Here is an 18,753-nt window from a genome sequence, read left to right on the forward strand (position 1 = left end):
TTAAAAAATGTTTTCGCTGCCCTCAGCCGTAGGGCGAGTGATCCCTTATTTGCTGGAGAGGGCTCCTCCCGCCCCTTCCTCCTCTGCCCCCGCCTCCCGTGCCCATATATCACTACTCCCGGCACGACCACGCACCCAGCCTAGCACGCCGCCCGCCCAAGCCGGGGAACGGGGCCGGAGCTTCCCCTCGCCCCGGGCACCGCAGGCTCCCGGGCAGCGCCCGCGCCCCGCCGGCCCCGCTGCGGCCCGGAGCTGTCCGCGCCCGCCGGGTGCTGAACCTCCCTCAGGCGCCGCGGGGGATGGAGGCGTCCGGCGGCCGCGACCCCGCGTCGCCCGTCTGAGCCCAAGCCCGCGCACGCAAAGCCGCGGCCATGGAAGAGGAGCTGAAGTGCCCGGTGTGCGGCTCGCTCTTCCGCGAGCCCATCATCCTGCCCTGCTCGCACAATGTCTGCCTGCCCTGTGCCCGCACCATCGCCGTCCAGACCCCGGAGAACGAGCAGCACCTGCCGGCCCTGCTCCAGCCGCGGGGCCCCGCGCCGCCCGCAGCCGCCGCCGCGCCGGGGCCGGGCTCGGGGCCGGGGCCGGCCGCCTCGCTGGACTCGGAGTGCGCGGCGGGCGGCGGCGTAGACCACGCGGACAAGCTGAGCTTGCACAGCGAGACCGACAGCGGCTACGGCTCCTACACCCCCAGCCTGAAGTCCCCCAACGGTGTGCGGGTGCTGCCGCTGGTACCCGCGCCCCCGGGGACGGCGGCGGCTCAGCGGGGCGCCGGCCCCGCCGGCTCGTCCCTCACCTGCCCGCAGTGCCACAGGAGCGCCTCCCTGGACCAGCGCGGCCTCCGCGGCTTCCAGCGCAACCGGCTGCTGGAGGCCATCGTGCAGCGCTACCAGCAGGGCCGCGCCGCCGCCGCCGCCGCCAAGTGCCAGCTGTGCGACCGCAGCCCGCCCGAGCCGGCGGCCGTGCTGTGCGAGCAGTGCGACGTGCTGTACTGCGCCGCCTGCCAGCTCCGCTGCCACCCGGCCCGCGGGCCCTTCGCCAAGCACCGCCTGGTGCCGCCGCCCGGGGCTCCGGGCCCACCTGGGGGGGGCGACGGCGGCGGGAAAGGGGCGGGCGGCGGGCGCAAGCTGCCGACGTGCGCCGAGCACGACCTGGAGAACTACAGCATGTATTGCGTGAGCTGTCGCAGCCCCGTCTGCTACCAGTGCCTGGAGGACGGGAGGCACGGCAAGCACGACGTCAAGGCCCTGGGCGCCGTGTGGAAGCAGCACAAGGTAAGCACGAAGCACGCACCAATGGTGTGGAGGAGCCGGGCTGCCAGTGGGACTTTGTTTCCCCGCTGTCAGTTCAGAACTTCCATGTCCATCATCATCCCAAGTGTTTTTTCTCTTGCACAGCACTCTTTGGTCTCCAGTACTCTCTTCAGTCCACAGCCTCTGCTCGGGGTCTTCTGGTGTCCCACAAACTCCTCTGGCTGCTGCCTTCCCTTATCTCAGCCAGGCTGAACCAGGCCTGGGTGGGCACCTGGCTTTAGCCAGCCTCACTGTGGTCTGTGCTATCCTATGTAGGCCTGTGAGCAGCAGGAGGAGGTGGGATGGTCATTCTTTCATTTCTCTCACCCCTTTCACCTCAACGGGAGCTCCTACAGCCACTTTCCACTATGTCTTCCTATCCATGTGTCAATGAGCGAAAGTGGCCCTCAGCCACCCAAAGGTTTTACGTGGAAGGCATGACAGGAAGTGTCAAGGGATGTCATGTTGTCTTCTGTGCTTCAAAAAGATCTTTACCTCTCCTCAGTTCTCAAAGCATCATAGAATCGCAGAACATCCTGAGCTGGGATCCACGAGGATCACCGAGCCCAGCTCCTGGCTCCACACAGCACCACCCAAAATGCAAACCCTATGGCTGAGAGTGTTGTCCAAATGCTCCTTGAACTCTGTCACTTGGGGCTGTGACCGCTGCCCTGGGCAGCCCATTCCATGCCCACTGTCTTCTGGTGGGGAACCTTCACCAACAAGGCCAGAAGGGATGGGTGGAGGGAACTTAATGGGCATGATTTAAGAAACAGCAGAATGGGCTCCGGGGACAAGTGCGACTTTACCAGATTCACACTGCATTGCACTCTGGTTTCCTTTCCCTGGTGCTCTGTAGCTCTGCCTGGAGGCCCCTGGGACATGTCAGAGGCAGTCACTGTGCAGCACAGGCAGCTTCCTGGGTTCTTGTAAATCTGCTGGGTCACATGGCCATGCTTGCCATGCAAAAGTCTTTGGAACCATTTGAATAAAGAACAAAACATGACCATAAAATTTTAAGAAGTATATGGTGTTAGCTCATTATTATTAAGAATGGTGGACCCTCTAATATGATTTGTTACTACAGATGCACATGCAGAGGGGAGTTTAAAACTTCAGTGCTGAAAGCGGTCCATTGGAGCTTCCAGTTGGAGGGAAAAGGCTTCTCCCACAGACCATGCAAAGAGCACTTGGCCAGCTTTGCTGGCCACAGGATTCCCTCCCCTCTTGCAGTTAGTACCATAGGAAGCCCAGGGAGATCCAAGGGAGGGGACAAAGTCAAGACTGGTCTCCTCATCCTTCCACCACAGAGTGGTGGAACACAAGCCTAAGACTTTTAGTAAGTTAAAAAGTTGACTTTAGATTTTAAGACTCCCAAAAGAGTCTTGGGGTGATCAGCACAGTTTGTTCATCTGAGAGACAGAGTCCTTCAGTGTGCGTGTCAGAGTTTGCATGCTCTCTGCCAAAGACTCAGACAGCTCCTCCCTAATGTGATGGTAGGGGAGAAGTTCTCTTGATGCAGAAGGAACAGATCATCACTACTTCTGCTAATAGTAGGATCTAGGTCTGTGCTGAATTACTCAAACATGCAGTGACTGAGCTCACTGTTGAAACATGGTTAATATTCTGTGGGCTGTGAGAGACCAGCTTGTGTTGTGTTACAATTTACTTTAAGATCAGTTAGAGCCTTTCTGAGTGATGTGATAAACTTTGGTGTAGTTAGAGCATGCTGACAGTTGTTTTCCTGTTGTCAAAAGAATGAACAAGAGCTTGTTGGTTTGTCTGCAGTTTTGCTTGTTGGTTTGTCCGCATTTTTTTCTGGGAGTACATTATTGCAAAATGTGATTTCTCTTGATTTATGGATTCACTGTGGAAGTTCTAGTGGAAGTTTTAAAAAGTTTCAAAATTAACTGATCTGGGGACTCTGAAATCGGACTCCTGTGGATATTACTTTTCCTAGAACAATATACTTGGCAGAAAATAAATTTAGTAGAACCATAGACAGATAGCCTAAAACAGCAGCTCACATTCATTCAGGTAAATTGCTCTGGAATTAGATACTTGTGCTTAGTAACAGTTCTCACACACAGCAGTTTCTACTAGTTTATTACCTGAAGTGACTTTGGCCAAGACATAATTTACTCATACTGAAGTATTAGTGCATGTGGTATGCCAAATGGAATTCAAGCTGTGTGTGTTCTCACCAGATAACCTGGCGTAGATGGTAGAGCAGCAGGTGGAAGGGCTTCTCCATGAGCTGAGCCTGATCAGGTGGCAAGTCAACACCTGTTCCCCACCAGCTGATAAGCACCTGCTTATCTCCCCCTAAGGCAAGGGGCAGCATTCTTCCTCTAAAGAGTTCCAGTGCCATGTCCCCTCCTCTCACAGCTCACAGTTTCATTCCACAAGAGTAAACTTAAAAACTAACCATTTTTTTGCTGGCCCTAGAATTGTCTTTCGAGTATCCCTGCCCATCTTCTCATCCAGAATCCATTTTCATTCCACTTCTGCATTGTCCTTCTCTTCAAGTTGTTTGACTTCCCCTTTGCCTGAGCCTTACACTGGGATTCAGTAGAAAACTATAGACTTGTAGGTGCGGTGTCTCAGACCATGCAGTGAGAAGTGCATTTATTCCCAGCTGTGCCAATGGCTTGATGGCTGTTACAAGACTGTTTGGCCCCTGTTAATGGTACAGGTTTGCCCATTGCCACAGTGTATGTAACTTCTTCAGTAAAATGAGAAATGGTGGAAAATAAAAACAGGGCCCCAACTGCATAAATCAGCTATAAATCCACTGACATAACTGGGCATTGTTATGTTCGCTTACACTACTTACCTATCTGGACGAACAACTTTTGGTTATTAAGTAAAACTCTATAAGTCTACTGCCAGAGAAGTTGGTTTAGGTCTTCACAGAAAGAGCAGATACAAGTTTGTAGACCTTTTGACCTATGGATATGAAAACAGATGGTGTATGCATTTCACATTCTGCACACTGGTTTTATATGTACAGAAGTGCCAAAAAGAGCTTCACCTGGACAGGTGTGCAAAAGGCAGGCAGGCAGCTGAAAGCAGATGTTGGAGTCTGCATGCCTGCTTTGATTTGCTGGTATGAAGAAGTTGCGTTCCCAAAAACGTGAGGGCTCTTTCAGCTTGCAGCACCAGGATAAGCTTGTCTAATCAATAGCTAATCTGCTGCTGAAGAGAGATGGAGGGAAAACAAGTTAAATGAGCATAAACTGCTCGCTTGAAAGAGGGCATTGGCATTATCTGGTTCATTTTCTAAAATCAAAGGAAGCATCATTCTTCCGTGCCTATCTGGATTTAATTACTCACCCTCGTTATCTCTCTGTTCCTGTCTTTGATAGAAGCAGAAACCTTGTGTCCATCTCCAGAATCCTTGCTTTTTTTGATGCAAGACTAGGTATTGAAGTAAAGATAACTATAGGTAGAATACTGCTTGTCAGGAGTCGTTAATTGTTGTAGTCAGTGGAGCTTACAACATTTCAGTTTGGCTTCAGGTAAATATTCTGCAGCATGCGAGATTGCTCTGAGTATGCAGGGCATTTTTTATGGTTTGGTTGGTTTACTGAAGGCTTAGTCAAGTAGTTCTGTTTGATTTTAACGGGAAGTGCATGACTAGATTTCACTGCTTTGTAAGGTATCTTTTACAAATGCTTTGAAAAACAAAGCTATTAGCTCTAAGTGGGTTTTGTAAATGGAGATCTGGTCTTCTCCCTGGTTCCACATAGCCATCACATTAATGCAACCACAGTTTTTAATGAGCACAGAAATTCACTTAAGAGCCATCTGATCAATGACTTTGTCAAGTGTCTATTCCAGTCCCTTGGAATGGTAGCGTGCCTGGAGCTGGACAGTTGATAGCGCCAGTTGATAGCAGTGCGTGTTGGTTACAATTCATTGGTGTGTTTTCAGATTTCTACCTAATGACCACCTATAACTTTTGGCTCTTCCTTTCTGGTGAAATACAACTTGATTTGAGAGTAAGGGCTGATGTTGGAGAAATGTAAGCTTTACTTTTGTTGGGACTGATCCTTGAAACACTGGAACGATTTTGTTGGGGCAGTCACTAGCAGAGCACATGGTGCTTTTGTTCTCCCTTTTTTGCTGCATCTCCACTGCTTTGTCACATGCCATTTCCACCTTGTCGTATGTCAGCTGGACAAACCAAAGTCCTTGTGGATGGAGTGGGAAGGACAATCAGTAAGGTTGGGCTTTAAATTATGGTGACCACATCAACCTACAGAAAGCAGATCCGAGTCCTGACTGGCCATGCTGGAGGAGAACAGGATCCTTTTAAGGAGTTATAGTTTGTTTTTGTGGCCTTGGGTAGCCTTCATAGCAAACAGAATTGCTTTACAGTTTCCTAAAGTGGCAGAAGTTTGTGCAAGAGACTATTAAATATTTGAGCATCTAGCACTGTAATTGTTGAATTCCTCATTACATTTGTTACAAATTAGTTGCAGTAAAGCATATTTCATTTTCAAACATAACACTAATGGAATGCCTGCAACTGGGCTTAAAGAGGAAGGTTTGTGTGAATTTATGAATAAATACAAGCATGGCTTTATTCCCTATAAATCAGCTTCGCTTCCAGCAAGGGCATGCTGGTGTGCCCTGCCCACATGCCACTGTAAGGCTGAGACACACAGTGCACACAAGGAGCTGCTGGTCCTGCCCTGAGCAACTGAGTGAGTCCAGGGGGAGACTTTGTAGGGGATGTTCAGGTGGGAGGTAAGCCCCAAACTTTGCGTGCATGAGGAATTGAGCTGGGCCCATTTCAGGAGTGGAACAATTTACTTTCCTTCATGAACAAGATGGAAGCAGGGAATGAGGGGTAACTTCCTGGATTGCAGTTGGGTCTCCTCTTGGAGGCTCTCATAGCTTTGTGCCTTCCTATGTACAAGGCTCTGTCTCCAGGCACCCTCTAATCCCATGGAGTCAAGAGACTGCAAACTTTTGGAAACCTGACTTTAGCAAGAAGGCTTCATTTTCTGTTTCTTTACATCAGTTGAATATCTGTTTGATGAGGATAATACTTCGGGCATTGGCAGTCCAATAGATAGCAGGAGTGACTAAGTAGCAGATCCATGAAGAGAGAGCCTAGTCTACTCACCCATTTATTTGGTTGGAGCGTGGAAAACTGGAGCCCTAAAGGGACATAACTATGAAGTCTAAAAACACAGATTTGTCTCTAAAGTCATAGGTCTGGGAGAATCTATTATGTTTATAAAGATTTCAGGCTTTGATGAAGAGAAGTACAATTTTGGAAAGCACTTGAGAATTTTACAGCACGACAGATGTTACTGTGTAAGACTATTATTTCCTTATATATGTGGGTAGCTGTCTTGTAAAAAGTATTTTGACTTACAGAGTCACTGCAATAAAGTGGAATGTGCAGACACAATACTTAACTGCCCCCACATGCATATTTCTCCTTTATTAAATCTTACTACAATTAAAATCTTAACTCTTCCAGCACAAACAGCCTGCAAGTATAAGAATATGTGTGACAGCAAGTAAGCCTTTTAGCTTATTGTTATTTGTTAAAAGCAAGGATTAGTAAGAAACATATTTACATTTTATCTCCAGTTTTTCCTTTATTGTTTTTTTTTTTTCTTGCAGGCACAACTGTCTCAGGCTTTAAATGGTGTTTCAGATAAAGCAAAGGAAGCTAAAGAATTTTTGGTTCAGCTGAAAAATTTATTGCAGCAGATACAGGTAACTGTAGAATGTTAGCTGTTTTGATAATATGTAATCAATAGAACCGAGTGAATAATTTATTTGATGACTTTGTCTCCTTCACTGTTCTTATATTTCCTGGAATCATCTAACCTTCCTTGGATACATTTGCTAGGCAAGATTACTCATCAAATAATGTCTAGGAGCCTGTTTTAGCTTCCGGATTGTTTGCTGTTTATTGCAAGAAGCTGATACTCAGTACTGGACACCAGAGCTGAGTTGATTTGTATTTGATTGAACTCATCAGTCATGCTCCCAGCCTCCTTCCTGCTGGCTCGTCCTTGAATTGGACATTTAGGATAAATTCTCCTTTTTACCCACTCAGAATTTACTACTTGTTTTTCATTCTGCGTTTTCTAAAAATGTACTTCTTGCTGGATAAAATCCAGTCAACCTGTTTATTAGATGATTTGTAGGAAGTCTAAAAAGAGGAAAGAAACACATGCTGCTAAGTCAATTTGATGGTTTATTAAAGGAGAAGGTATTTCCATGCATGCAATTGCCCCACTTAAACAGTCAGAACGGATCTCATGGTGAGTGCAATAATTGAGGGCACAAATCTGAAAGGAAGCAAGTTCTGTTTCCAACCAAATTTACACTCTGAGCAGTGCTGGAGGTCATGTGCTCCTCAGCTCCCTTCTCACCATGCAGAGTGGGGCTGCACATGTTCTGTTGTGCTTTGAGCTTCGTGGTGTCTGGAAGGAGATGCTTTCTATCTGCAGCTGCATCATCCTCTCTACGACATACATGCTCTTCTCTCATCAACAAGCAAGTCCTATTTCTGTTCCTAACAGAAAGCCAAGCAGAATTTCAACAATCTGTGTCTGGTTGAGAATTTAATCATTTAAAAAATCTCGCTTAACACTACAAATTATGGATTTGTACTGCAAATGCTGCCAAAGCTCTCAGATTGCCACAGAGCAGTACAGTTACACACCCTCCCTGCCTTCTGCGACAAGGTGGGGAAGAGAACAAAGAAAGATGAGGAAACTGGTAAAAAGAGCACATCTAGCTGAAAGAAACTGGTGTGGAGACACCAGTTGGTGCCTGTCACCTGCCGTGTTTTGAACACACTGAGGTTTTTCTCAGCTGACCTTCACTATCTAGAAGTTAAACTGCCCATGTAGCCTAGTCACCCGGGCTTCTTTCACTGCCCAGGGAGGATGGGCACCTCTAGAGAGCAGTTCTTCCTATGCGTACTGGCAACTATTTTTGGGCTGGGATAACTCATCCAAAGCAATAGTTTGTTGCCACTCCTTTCTTGTTTCACCTGGCTCCATTGAAAATGTATTTTTTTTCCCTCTGAAAACCCAAAGGTGGTCTATTAAGACTATTTATGACTATGCTGTAAAATCTGTTAATGTGTTTCAGTAAAATCACTGGCAAATTGCTGTGCATAAGGGAGATGCTACAATTAAATCAAAAGAGCAAGAAATTTCTTTGATGCTGCTCCTTGCTTAAATACTGAATGTGGACTTGAAAGAGGAAATTGTATCAACCATCCACCCTCTAAAATATAGGCATGCCTGGGCATAAAACTGAACGTGAACTTCTTGTGTGGAGACAGTCTCCAGCATGAGTCTGAATGAGGACATGAAATTCCTGCAAACCAGAACACAAGGACTAGTCAGCTGCGTACGTACTACCAAGTGAAACAAGTCTAGGGCTTAACTCTGGGTGCTAGGTGACAATCACTCACACTGTCTGGCTCCTGTGGAGCTCCGTGGCATCATTTCATCTCATGACGAATTGCACTTTTCCCAGGTGAAGGAATTGGTATCGGGGTTGCTCTAGTATGCAGGTTTGGTACAGTCATGTTGTTTAGTGGAAGGGGTTCAGAAGTGTCATGAGCTGATCTGCACCTTTTGGCCTGTGGACCAAAGAGCTGTTCTTGAACTGTTTTTTTTTTTTTTTTTTGGGCAGCGTTAAGTTTGTGTAGACATTCCCCATTACACTGCAGTGTAGGCAGGAATCCTTTTTTAATGGGGCTTCCATCATTCTACCTTTCCCCTTTCCCCTTCCTTCTCTTTTTTTTTTTTTTTTTGGCAGGGGGATAGATAAAGATTTATACATGTAGATTCATGCCCAGAACCATATATCTCAGTGCAAGTTATTTCTGATAGGCGTTTTCTGATGGTCACCACACACACACATACAGACACTTACTCCTTGGCAAAAATGTCTTAAAAATGAATTTTTACACAAAGGAGCGAACCACGTGTGCTATTTATTATCCCGTTTCAAAGCATTCCAGACCAGTTAGCCATCCATTCTCTTCACCTCCTCACTGTGAATGTCAGAGCTACAATGAGCAGTGCTTTTGTCTTGCCTGGGGCAGATTGCAAATTCGTAATCTCTTTTTCCTTTTTCCTGCTTTGTAGACCTGTTGGTTTCTCCTCTTCTTCTTTCCCTTCTCCTTTCTGAGGTCACTTCTTCATCTGATAGCCTCTTCTTTTTACAAACTTCCTGTTCCTCATTGCCTCTCTTATTTCTCTGCTCCTCCCTAATGCTCTCATTATCTGATTTTCACATTTTCCCATCTGCTGTAGCAATTTCATCCTTTCTCACTTGGAAGAGGCATATTGCCAAACACCCTGTTTGATGTGCGAACAGAAAATGAAGAGAAAAATGGTGCACTACAGCCACTTACATGCGTAGGCTATGTATACAAAACAGCGCATCAAGAGAAGCTTGATAGTAAGAAGCTTAAAAGGGAGTCAGGTGTGATATAAGCCGAGGAGGGAAAAATACAAACAGGAGGTGTCTAGGATAAACGGGGGAACAGTAACTGAGCTGTCTGGTGTCTCTCCTCAATCCCTTCTTGCTGGTGAATAACTAGAAGAGGACAGCATAAACAAAAGAGCTGAGAAGCAGTAATGGGTTAGAGATGTGTGTTGGCTTTCCATCAAGATGCTTCTCCTTAAGCAGATGTTTGAAGTCATCTTTTTTTTTTTTTCTCCATGATTTGGGAACTGGGAGGAAAGCTGATAGGACAGCTGAACATTCTGTGGTAATAGAAGCTTGAAAGCTTTCTCCTTCTTGCCTCACCAGCAGATGAAGTGAGGGAGAGCTTCCCTTTGAATGGGTGCTGCAGCACCAACTACACAAGCAGGGAAAGCTATCTCCCAGAAGCACAAGATGCTTTTGCACCCTTCACCCAGATTTCTTCAGCTGCACTGGGAGTCGGTGGTAGCACAGTTTGTTCCCCATTTAGAGTGTAGGAGTTGATGCAGAGCTGAGTGATAGCAGGGCTTTGTAGGGGGTACAAGTTGTGCACCTCACTTGCTGGCCCCTGCCCAGCAGGGTTTTACCACAGTGTCAATAAAAGACTGCGAGTACTAGCTAGTGATTTCAAAGGAGCTATGATGGGTTAATTATACAGAGTGGGATGGACCCCTCTTACGTATGTGTGCACAGTAGGATTTGATTTTGTTATGTTGTACTACATCTGCTGTCTGCAAAGTGCCAGTAAATCAAGGTTTTCATAGAAGCCCATGTTGCGGCATGGCATCTTCCTATTTCATTTTATAGCATGCAGCTACTGATGGCACAACCGTCATGAAATCAGAAAGGCAATAGGTATGATAAAGCCTCAAAAGGAAATCTCTGAATGGGAAAAAAAAAAAAAGCAGGTAAGAATAAACAACACTGTAGCAATAAAACATGTTTTCTTTGAATATGACTCTCTTCTTCTAGGAGAACGGGTTGGATTACGAAGCTTGTCTTGTTGCTCAGTGTGATGCCTTGGTTGATGCACTAACGCGACAGAAGGCCAAACTGCTCACAAAAGTGACTAAGGAACGTGAGCACAAACTAAAGGTGAGTGCAGCTCTCATCAGCTGTAAGTATTTGGCTCGGCATGGCTGTTGATACCTCGTGTTACTGGGCATTTTGTCAAGTCCCGTCACAGTGCAAATTCCTAACGACCCAATCCTGAAGTTCTTCAGCAGGTTCCAGTTCAGCAGTTTAGTAGAAATGTGCTTATACACTTAATATTAGGCATGTGTGAGTCCTTCCAGTGGCAAGAAATCCCTTCTGCTCAGGTATAAGTTTTGGGATTTTGGTGTCTCTTCAAATCTTTAGAATTCAAACAAGCCTCCAGATGTCTACACGCTACTCAGAAAATATTAAAGAAATGCTGTAAAGGGGGGAAAAGAAAGCTATGACTGGCTGAACAAAGTGAAAGTCAAAACATGGATAAGTTTCTTGAAACGTGGAACTGTATAAGTGATTTTGAAGTATTACAGTTCGGGTAACATTAACAGTATCTATGACGGGAGGAGATATCAAAGTGAAAAATGGAACATGAAAAGCAATGAATAAAATCAACTTGATATCGATGTTTGGAAATCCCCATGCTTAACAAGAGCCAGCACTTAGGACATGAATCTAACAGTACTGCTTATCCTACTGTTTGTTCCTGTTCACCTGGGGTAACTGGGGAGTTGTGCTACTGAACACAGTGCTACTAAGACCTAGTTTACAGCAGAATGAAGTCCAAAATCTGGAAAAAAAAATAAGTGATGTCTTTTTTAATTCTTAATTCTAGCAATGCGTCCTTAAGCAGAACAGGATTGATGATGAATTGTGAAGAGAATGGTAGAGTATAATCTGCAGTTATCCCCTGTAATATTTGCCTTTTGAGTCAAAGATATTTTGAAAGCTCAAATTTTAGTGAAAGCATGATTGTAAATGTGAATATTGCAAATGCAAAAACATGTTCTGTGCTCCTTATGCCCCATGCAAACCAGAGCTTTGAGCAATTAATCTGCCCTGAAAATTGAGATTCCCCATGCGCACCGTTTTGCCAAACTAATTATCGGTATTTACAATACAGAGCAAGCGAGTGTAGCTGATGGAGTTGTGGCAGTGGCCATATGGCAGCTAAATTAAGCGTTGCTTTTACACACTCTTCCATTTGTTGCCTCTTCTGAAATAATTTTATACATTTCACTGTGAGCTGAGGCAATTATCAGAACTGTACTGATGCTTGTTTTCCAGGTTGTTTGGGACCAGATAAACCACTGTACGCTGAAGCTACGTCAGTCAACAGGGCTTATGGAGTACTGCCTAGAAGTTATCAAAGAAAATGATCCCTCTGGGTTTTTGCAGGTATTTTTCTTCCCAGCATACTGTGGTAAAAAAGATCAAGAATAAAAAGACTTGACATGCAAATATAAAAATATAGTGCTTTGCTAATGAGCATCTTCCCCTTCCAAGACAGATTCCTGCTGGTAATGTCTAAAAGGCGTAGCCAAAAATTGTGCCAATTACAATTTTAATATTGCTAAACCTTATGGTTTTATTCCATCTTTTCTACAACAGACAACTTATTGGAAGCATGTACTAAGGTCCAAAGAGTTTTCAAATGTGTAGAAGTCTGCCTCTGTAAATATATTGATTGAGATTTTATGGTTAGATCTCATGTAAGCCTACATCAAGGAAGGCTGGCAGGTGTCCCTTTTGTTGCCCGACTCCCTCTGGCTCGTTTGCAGGAGCTGTGCAGCACAGGTCCCAGGGAGAAAACAAGATGAGTCTTTCATGGTTATCATCGCCGAGATGAGGGAGAAGATGGGGCAAGTCATGAAAGGGTCAACTGATGAGAAAAAATACACGCTTTATTATCCAATCAATTACTTGGCCTAACTAATCACATTTCATTAACTATTGTCCTTAATTATTATTTTGCCGTATTAGTTTTATTGCCTTATTAAGTGCCTAAGAAGAAATGACTCCAAACAAAATGGTCTGTATGTGTCGGTCAGCCAAACAGGACATGCCACACACATGAATGCATGAATGCAAGGCCTCTCACAGTATCCCTAAAAAACAGGATGAGAATTAGCCAATGTAAACCCATTAGCACTCCAGCGTGATTGTTACTGTCACGTCTGGTCTCAAACAAGTGTTAGGAATGTGTGGTGTATATTAATCCCAGTGACGATACAGCATTTTAGCAAGCTGTCATTTAGATACTACAGTACGAATGCAAACTTTAGGTCTTACAAACATGCTTAGGTACATCAGATGCTTTGTTTGCCATTCAGCTTACTTTTCCTATAACCTTTGTGTCTTCATTCTTGGCACTCAACTCAACTTTTATATTAATTTTTTTTTTTTTTTTTTTTTTTTTTTTACTATTTTCTGGTTTATCTAACAATGATTTCAAGGTAACCAGCAAACACTGAAGCACTGCATTACTCAGAGCAACTGCTCCTGCAGCCAGGATATAGAAACATGGCCAAGGGACCCAGCAGCCCTTTAAGTGACTCCAGGGTTGCAGGAAGGCTCCTCTGCTGAATGCACAGCGTGTCTGGGAGCTGGCAAAGCAGAACCCCAGGCAGAAAGGTCTTACAGTGACAGTAGTGAGGAAGGATGTTTGAACTCCCGCAATAAAGGAAAACTCACTCTGACGTATCCAGAAAAATTCTGCTCTCTGTGATTGATAGGAATGTCACTCGGAAGGTTTCCAGGTACCCCAGTGGCATAACTGAGCTCAAGGACAGTTGAGTTCATTGATTTCTGCGGAGACAAGATCTCACTTACAGAGGACATTGTGATCATCTTATTCTGACTTGTGGCCTAAGTGTCTATAGGCTGAGCTAGAACAAAGATTTAAACACAAAACTGTGTTTTGATGTAATGATAGTGAGTCCATCATGTTCTTAGGAAATCTGTCTGACAACTTATCTCCTTCACCTTCCCATTTGATTTTTTTTATTCCTTTCAGCCGAATCATCTCTGCTAAATGGTGGGACCCTCTGACATGTCAGCCTCTCTTTGTGCAACTGTTGTTTGATCAGGAGAGCAAAATCATACAGTGCAGCTCAGAAAACAGAATTCTGAAGTGCATGAAGCATTCAGAGATGTGATATATAACAATCCTAATAGACTTTACAAATGCAGTTTTTATTTTCCTACTCTAAGATGAGTAGGTTTTTTGAAAGGAGGAGACCAAAGGATATAACATAAATGGAATTCCCTTCAGAATTACTGGATCCTGTCTCAACTCTCATGCTGTCGTATTCCTGTTTTTCTTGTGCTGAATCTCACATCCATTCTGTCACTTCTCATGTCTTCTGACATTCTGCTGCATCTGCAGTTTCATCATAAGCCTGATGGTCTCTTTCAGATTTCGGATGCTTTAATCAAACGTGTCCAGGTATCTCAGGAACAGTGGGTCAAAGGAGCCTTGGAGCCAAAAGTGTCTGCCGAGTTTGACCTGACGCTGGATAGTGAACCCTTACTGCAAGCCATTCACCAGCTGGATTTTATTCAGATGAAATGTAGGGGTGAGCTTTTGTGATTTTTTTTTTCTGTTTTTCACACATCTTGAAACTGCGCTGGGAAGAAGGGAGGTGCAGGGGAAGGAAAGAGGAACAACTTGAAATTGCTGGGTGGTTTTAAAAAGTTTTCAAGCAAGTTCAGGTTACTGGATGTTCTCCTAGAAGAGTGCGCTCACCTTGCATGCAGTGACCTAGACAAAGTCAGACAGTGATGCCAGAGGCAGTTAAATATTTGAAAAGATGAATTCTTCAGAGTAGGACCATGTATTAGCTTTGATGATGAAGAAGTTAGCTGCATGAAACTTGGTGCCATTTTATAGCATTCATAGGTTGAACATAGCTAATCAAAATACTGGTCACCCTAATCTTGTCAGGAACAGTTAAAATAGTAAATAAATACCCTCCTCAGCACACATATGCTGCAATAGGGAAATAAACCCTGTAGGGAAATTAACCCTATAAACCCATGGCTGAAAACTGTGTCATGATTAAAAGTAAAATAAAATTGGGAGGCAGAGAGTTTCAGAAGGAAAGTAGTCCAATAGCTGTACTGTTCCTTGATTCCAAGTGTGTCGTGGTTTTGTGATTTTCGGTTATTGGTATCCACTACATGATGTTATGATGTCAGAATCATCCTGAGGAAAAGGAGGTTAAGGAAATTACTTAAAAGCAGAAGCTGATAAACAGCAGATGCCACAGGCAAAAAAAATATATTAACAGTCATATGCTTGTAATGTACTTGGTTTATACAGAGTAGATTAGAGAGATACATAGACTATCTAGATGTTAAGCCCATTGTGATCCCTGGGAATCATGCCATGATCTTCACTCTGTGGCGATTCAAGCCTTAGTTATATGAGTAGGTGACAGAGTAGAGGCTGTCAGAAGTTAATGAATGAGTTAAGGATATTCATGTGATGTTGGATGTGGTGTTTTGTATGTTGGCTTTTGTTGTTTTTTTTTTTTTCTAAATAAGCGTAAGGATTTCTGTTCTGTTTATCTGTTCTCTCTGGGCCAAATTCTGAATGCGTGAGACTCAAGATGGAGTAATTAGGGTGGATCACTTGGCAGGTGAATGTGTGGAGAAAGAATGGGTAAACAGTTAAAGGCTGCAGTCTGCTCACTAGGAATGGCTTGCACCTCAGCAGAAACAGCCTGTGCTAATGAAGTTTGTCAAAAACCATCTGAGAGCTGCTCCTCTGAAATGCCAACAGCCAGCAAAGCAGTCAAGAGAGAGAGAGCATTACTGATAAAACTTCTTCAAATACTCCCTGCATTTATCTGTTTAAATCAGTTTATATCTAATGCTGGCCATATTTATTATTAAATATATTTAATACTAATCTTCCACCACTCTCCCTCCCAGACATACAAAGAATTTATCTTAACTATCCACTTAAGTTGCTAATTAACCACAGGTCACTTGAGGTGACAGCAGCTTAGGTATTTGGCTTTTGGATGTTCATCTGTCAGTAAGCTGGAGGACTTAGAGACTTTAACTGAGCCAGATTCGCTGGAGCTCCGTGAGAGATACCGCAATCTGTTGACATCCCCATTTGATGTGCGATCACAGTTAAGCTCTGGCACTGGGCTGGACATAGCCTGAGATGCAGAGGACAGGACAGGACTGCTTGTGCTCAAACCTGCAGAGAGGTCGCAGACCAGCTTGAGCACTGCTCCCCAGTGGCAATGTAAGAGTTAGCCCTCAGGAAGGACTTTTCCTGGGGCTATCTTGGCATTGACTGGGGAGTGCGCTGCATGTCCTACTGGCTTTTTCACCAGCTGGTGCACATGAAGGCCAGGCTTGGCTGTTGATACTGCAAACAGCAGTGGAAATGCCATTTATGGAATCATAAAAACACAGAATCATTTGAATTGGAAAGGATCTTTAAAAGTAATCTAGTCCAACTCCCCTGCAGTGAACAGGGACATCTGCAGCTAGGTCAGATTGCTCAGAGCCCCATCCAGCCTAACCTTGAATGTCTTCAAGGACGGGGCTCCCACCACCTCTCTGGGCAACCTGTTCCAGTGCCTCACCAACCGTATTGTAAAAAACTTCTTCCTTATGTACAATCTAAATCTCCCCTCATTTAGTTTAAAATCATTTCCCCTTGTCCTATCACAAAAGACACTGCTAAAGAGTCTGTCCCCTTCTTTCCTATAACCCTCATTTAGATAATTAAAAGCTGCTGTAATGTCTCCCCAGAGCCTTCTCTTTTCCAAGCTGAACAGCCCCAGCTCTCAGTCTGTCCTCGTAGGAGAGGTGTTCCATCCCTTGGATCATTTTTGTGGCCCTCCTCTGGAGGCACTCCAACAGGTCCACATCTCTCCTGTACTGAGGACTCCACATGTGGACACAGAAGAGGCAGATGAGGCTTCACCAGCACAGAGTAGAGGGGCAGGATCACCTCCCTCGACCTGCTGGCCATGCTTCTTTTGATGCAGCCCAGGATGCATCTTTCTGGGCTGTCAGGGCAGATTGCTGGCTCATGTCCAGTTTGCCATCCACCAGTACCTTCACGTCCTTTTTGGCAGGGCTGTGTTCTATCCTTCTGTCTCCCAGCTTGTATCAGCAGTGGGGGCTGCCATGACCCAGGTGACAGGCCTTACACTTGGATTTGTTGAGCCTCCTGGGCCCACTGCTTGAGCCTGTTTAGGTTCCTCTGGATGGCATCCCATCCCTCAGGCTCACCACAAAGCTTGGTGTCATCCAGCACAGCTTGGTGTCATTCATCCTGGGCACCATTACTGCAGATGCATAAGGTACTGTGTTATTTCCCTTTGCACCTCTGTGCCTGAGCAGCACAAGCCACTACCTAGTCCAGAGCCAACATCCATAGGTACAGAGGATAATTTAGTGTATACAGATGTATTAATATTTTCCAGTTTATGACTAGAAATCTATTTGTATTTGAACTAGTCACTCTGACATGTTGGCATTTTTGTTTCTGAAATTTACCTCTACAGACATTCTTTTGGATGTATTTACCTCTATGGACATCAACAAATGTTGTGCTATCTTCTTATGCATAGCGGTCTTACAACTCAAAATACAGGTAATACTAAGTAAGCACTGGAGTAATGAGCATTCAGACCCACTAGGAGAATCACTTTGCTGGAAGAGCTGGTGTTGCAAGGTGCTGCAGCAAAATCACTGTGACTTCTGAGCCTCCAGCTTCACACACAAAAAATCTGTGTGTCTCTTCACCTCTACTCCTCCTTCTCCAATCTTACCTACTCCAATCTTAGCACGCCCGCAAAGTCATCACTCTTTGCCAAACACTTGGTGGTGGGGGGAGTGTTACTAACTCACTGTACAGATTGATCTGTCAAGAGTAGATGCACTACAGACATCAGAGAACACCTGTAAAGGGATTTTGGGGAGAGCCAAATAGAAAGGGCCAGTGCGGCTTTCCCAGCTGCAGGATGTTTCATGACAAATGCTCTGTGACCCAAGGTCGGTAATACTGTTATCGACGCTTAGTGCATGACTGAATTTCTAGATTTTTTTTTTCAAACTCTGGCCTCGTTCAACCTCAGTGAGCTTGCATGGGTCATTTAGAATGAAAGCTTGCTTGTAAGTAAACATTGATTCACTGTGTTAAACAAAGAAGAATGAAAATGAGAACAAATCACATTAGATTTGCTCTGATGATTTGTTCATGTACCTTACTGGTGGACTCTGTAAGCCCACATCTAACTCCAGTCTCAGTGAATAAAGATCAGGGAGTGTTTTGTTTTTGATTTTTACGAAAACAAAAAGCAATTCAGTACCAAATCAGATGTGCATGGACCAGAAATGTGATAGATGCAGAAGTGATGCTCAAGCAATCTGATTGACCAAAGTGTATCACTGACTGCCCTTTGGTAAGAGTCCCACAGTCCCTAGGCTGGCTGACCTGCTGAGACACGTGAGCAGCTCTACTATTTGCTGGTGTGCTGAGCTTTCTGAGATCTCCTTCCTCTGAGTGTTTTTCTCTCTCTTGCTTTTTCTGTGTGCCTTGGCACATAATTCCTCTTTCTTCAATGAGTGGCTCATTGCGTACAATGCATTTTCAAGCTATAAACAAAGGCAAATAATACGAATTCCACATTTGCTTTGTTCAAACAACTGGAATTGCTGTGTGATCTTGATTTGTTGTAAAATGGAGACTAGGTACAACATAGGAAAGCAAGTTACTACCCTTTGCTTTTCTGCACCACATCTGAGCAGTCATTCCTTTCCAGGAATGGCTCCTTCCATCTTCTGCATACCAGTCCGTGAGGATTCCCCAGACACATCTGCAGCAAAGCCTGTCTGCTTCTCCAGCCACTAGTTGCACCGCTCGGATAATGAAATGGTAATGCTTCATACTAAGCTTTATCTCTGGCTCTGTCCATTGTGCATCACAAACACAGGTCTTTGCCTCTGGTCT

At 44.8% G+C, this 18,753-nt stretch overlaps 1 protein-coding gene across 1 annotated transcript in view; it reads left to right on the forward strand.

Moving 5' to 3' along the window:
• Positions 286 to 18,753, forward strand: part of TRIM67 (tripartite motif containing 67) — a 35,294-nt gene continuing 16,826 nt past the window's right edge. Inside the window, exons 1-5 of the mRNA XM_021392106.1 lie at positions 286 to 1,271; positions 6,936 to 7,031; positions 10,749 to 10,871; positions 12,054 to 12,164; positions 14,185 to 14,344. Coding sequence (XP_021247781.1) covers positions 372 to 1,271; positions 6,936 to 7,031; positions 10,749 to 10,871; positions 12,054 to 12,164; positions 14,185 to 14,344 — 1,390 coding nt within the window. The 5' untranslated portion in view covers positions 286 to 371. The remainder of the gene's footprint in view (positions 1,272 to 6,935; positions 7,032 to 10,748; positions 10,872 to 12,053; positions 12,165 to 14,184; positions 14,345 to 18,753) is intronic.

The sequence above is a fragment of the Numida meleagris genome, chromosome 3 (assembly GCF_002078875.1).
Source record: "Numida meleagris isolate 19003 breed g44 Domestic line chromosome 3, NumMel1.0, whole genome shotgun sequence".
NCBI lineage: Eukaryota > Metazoa > Chordata > Aves > Galliformes > Numididae > Numida > Numida meleagris.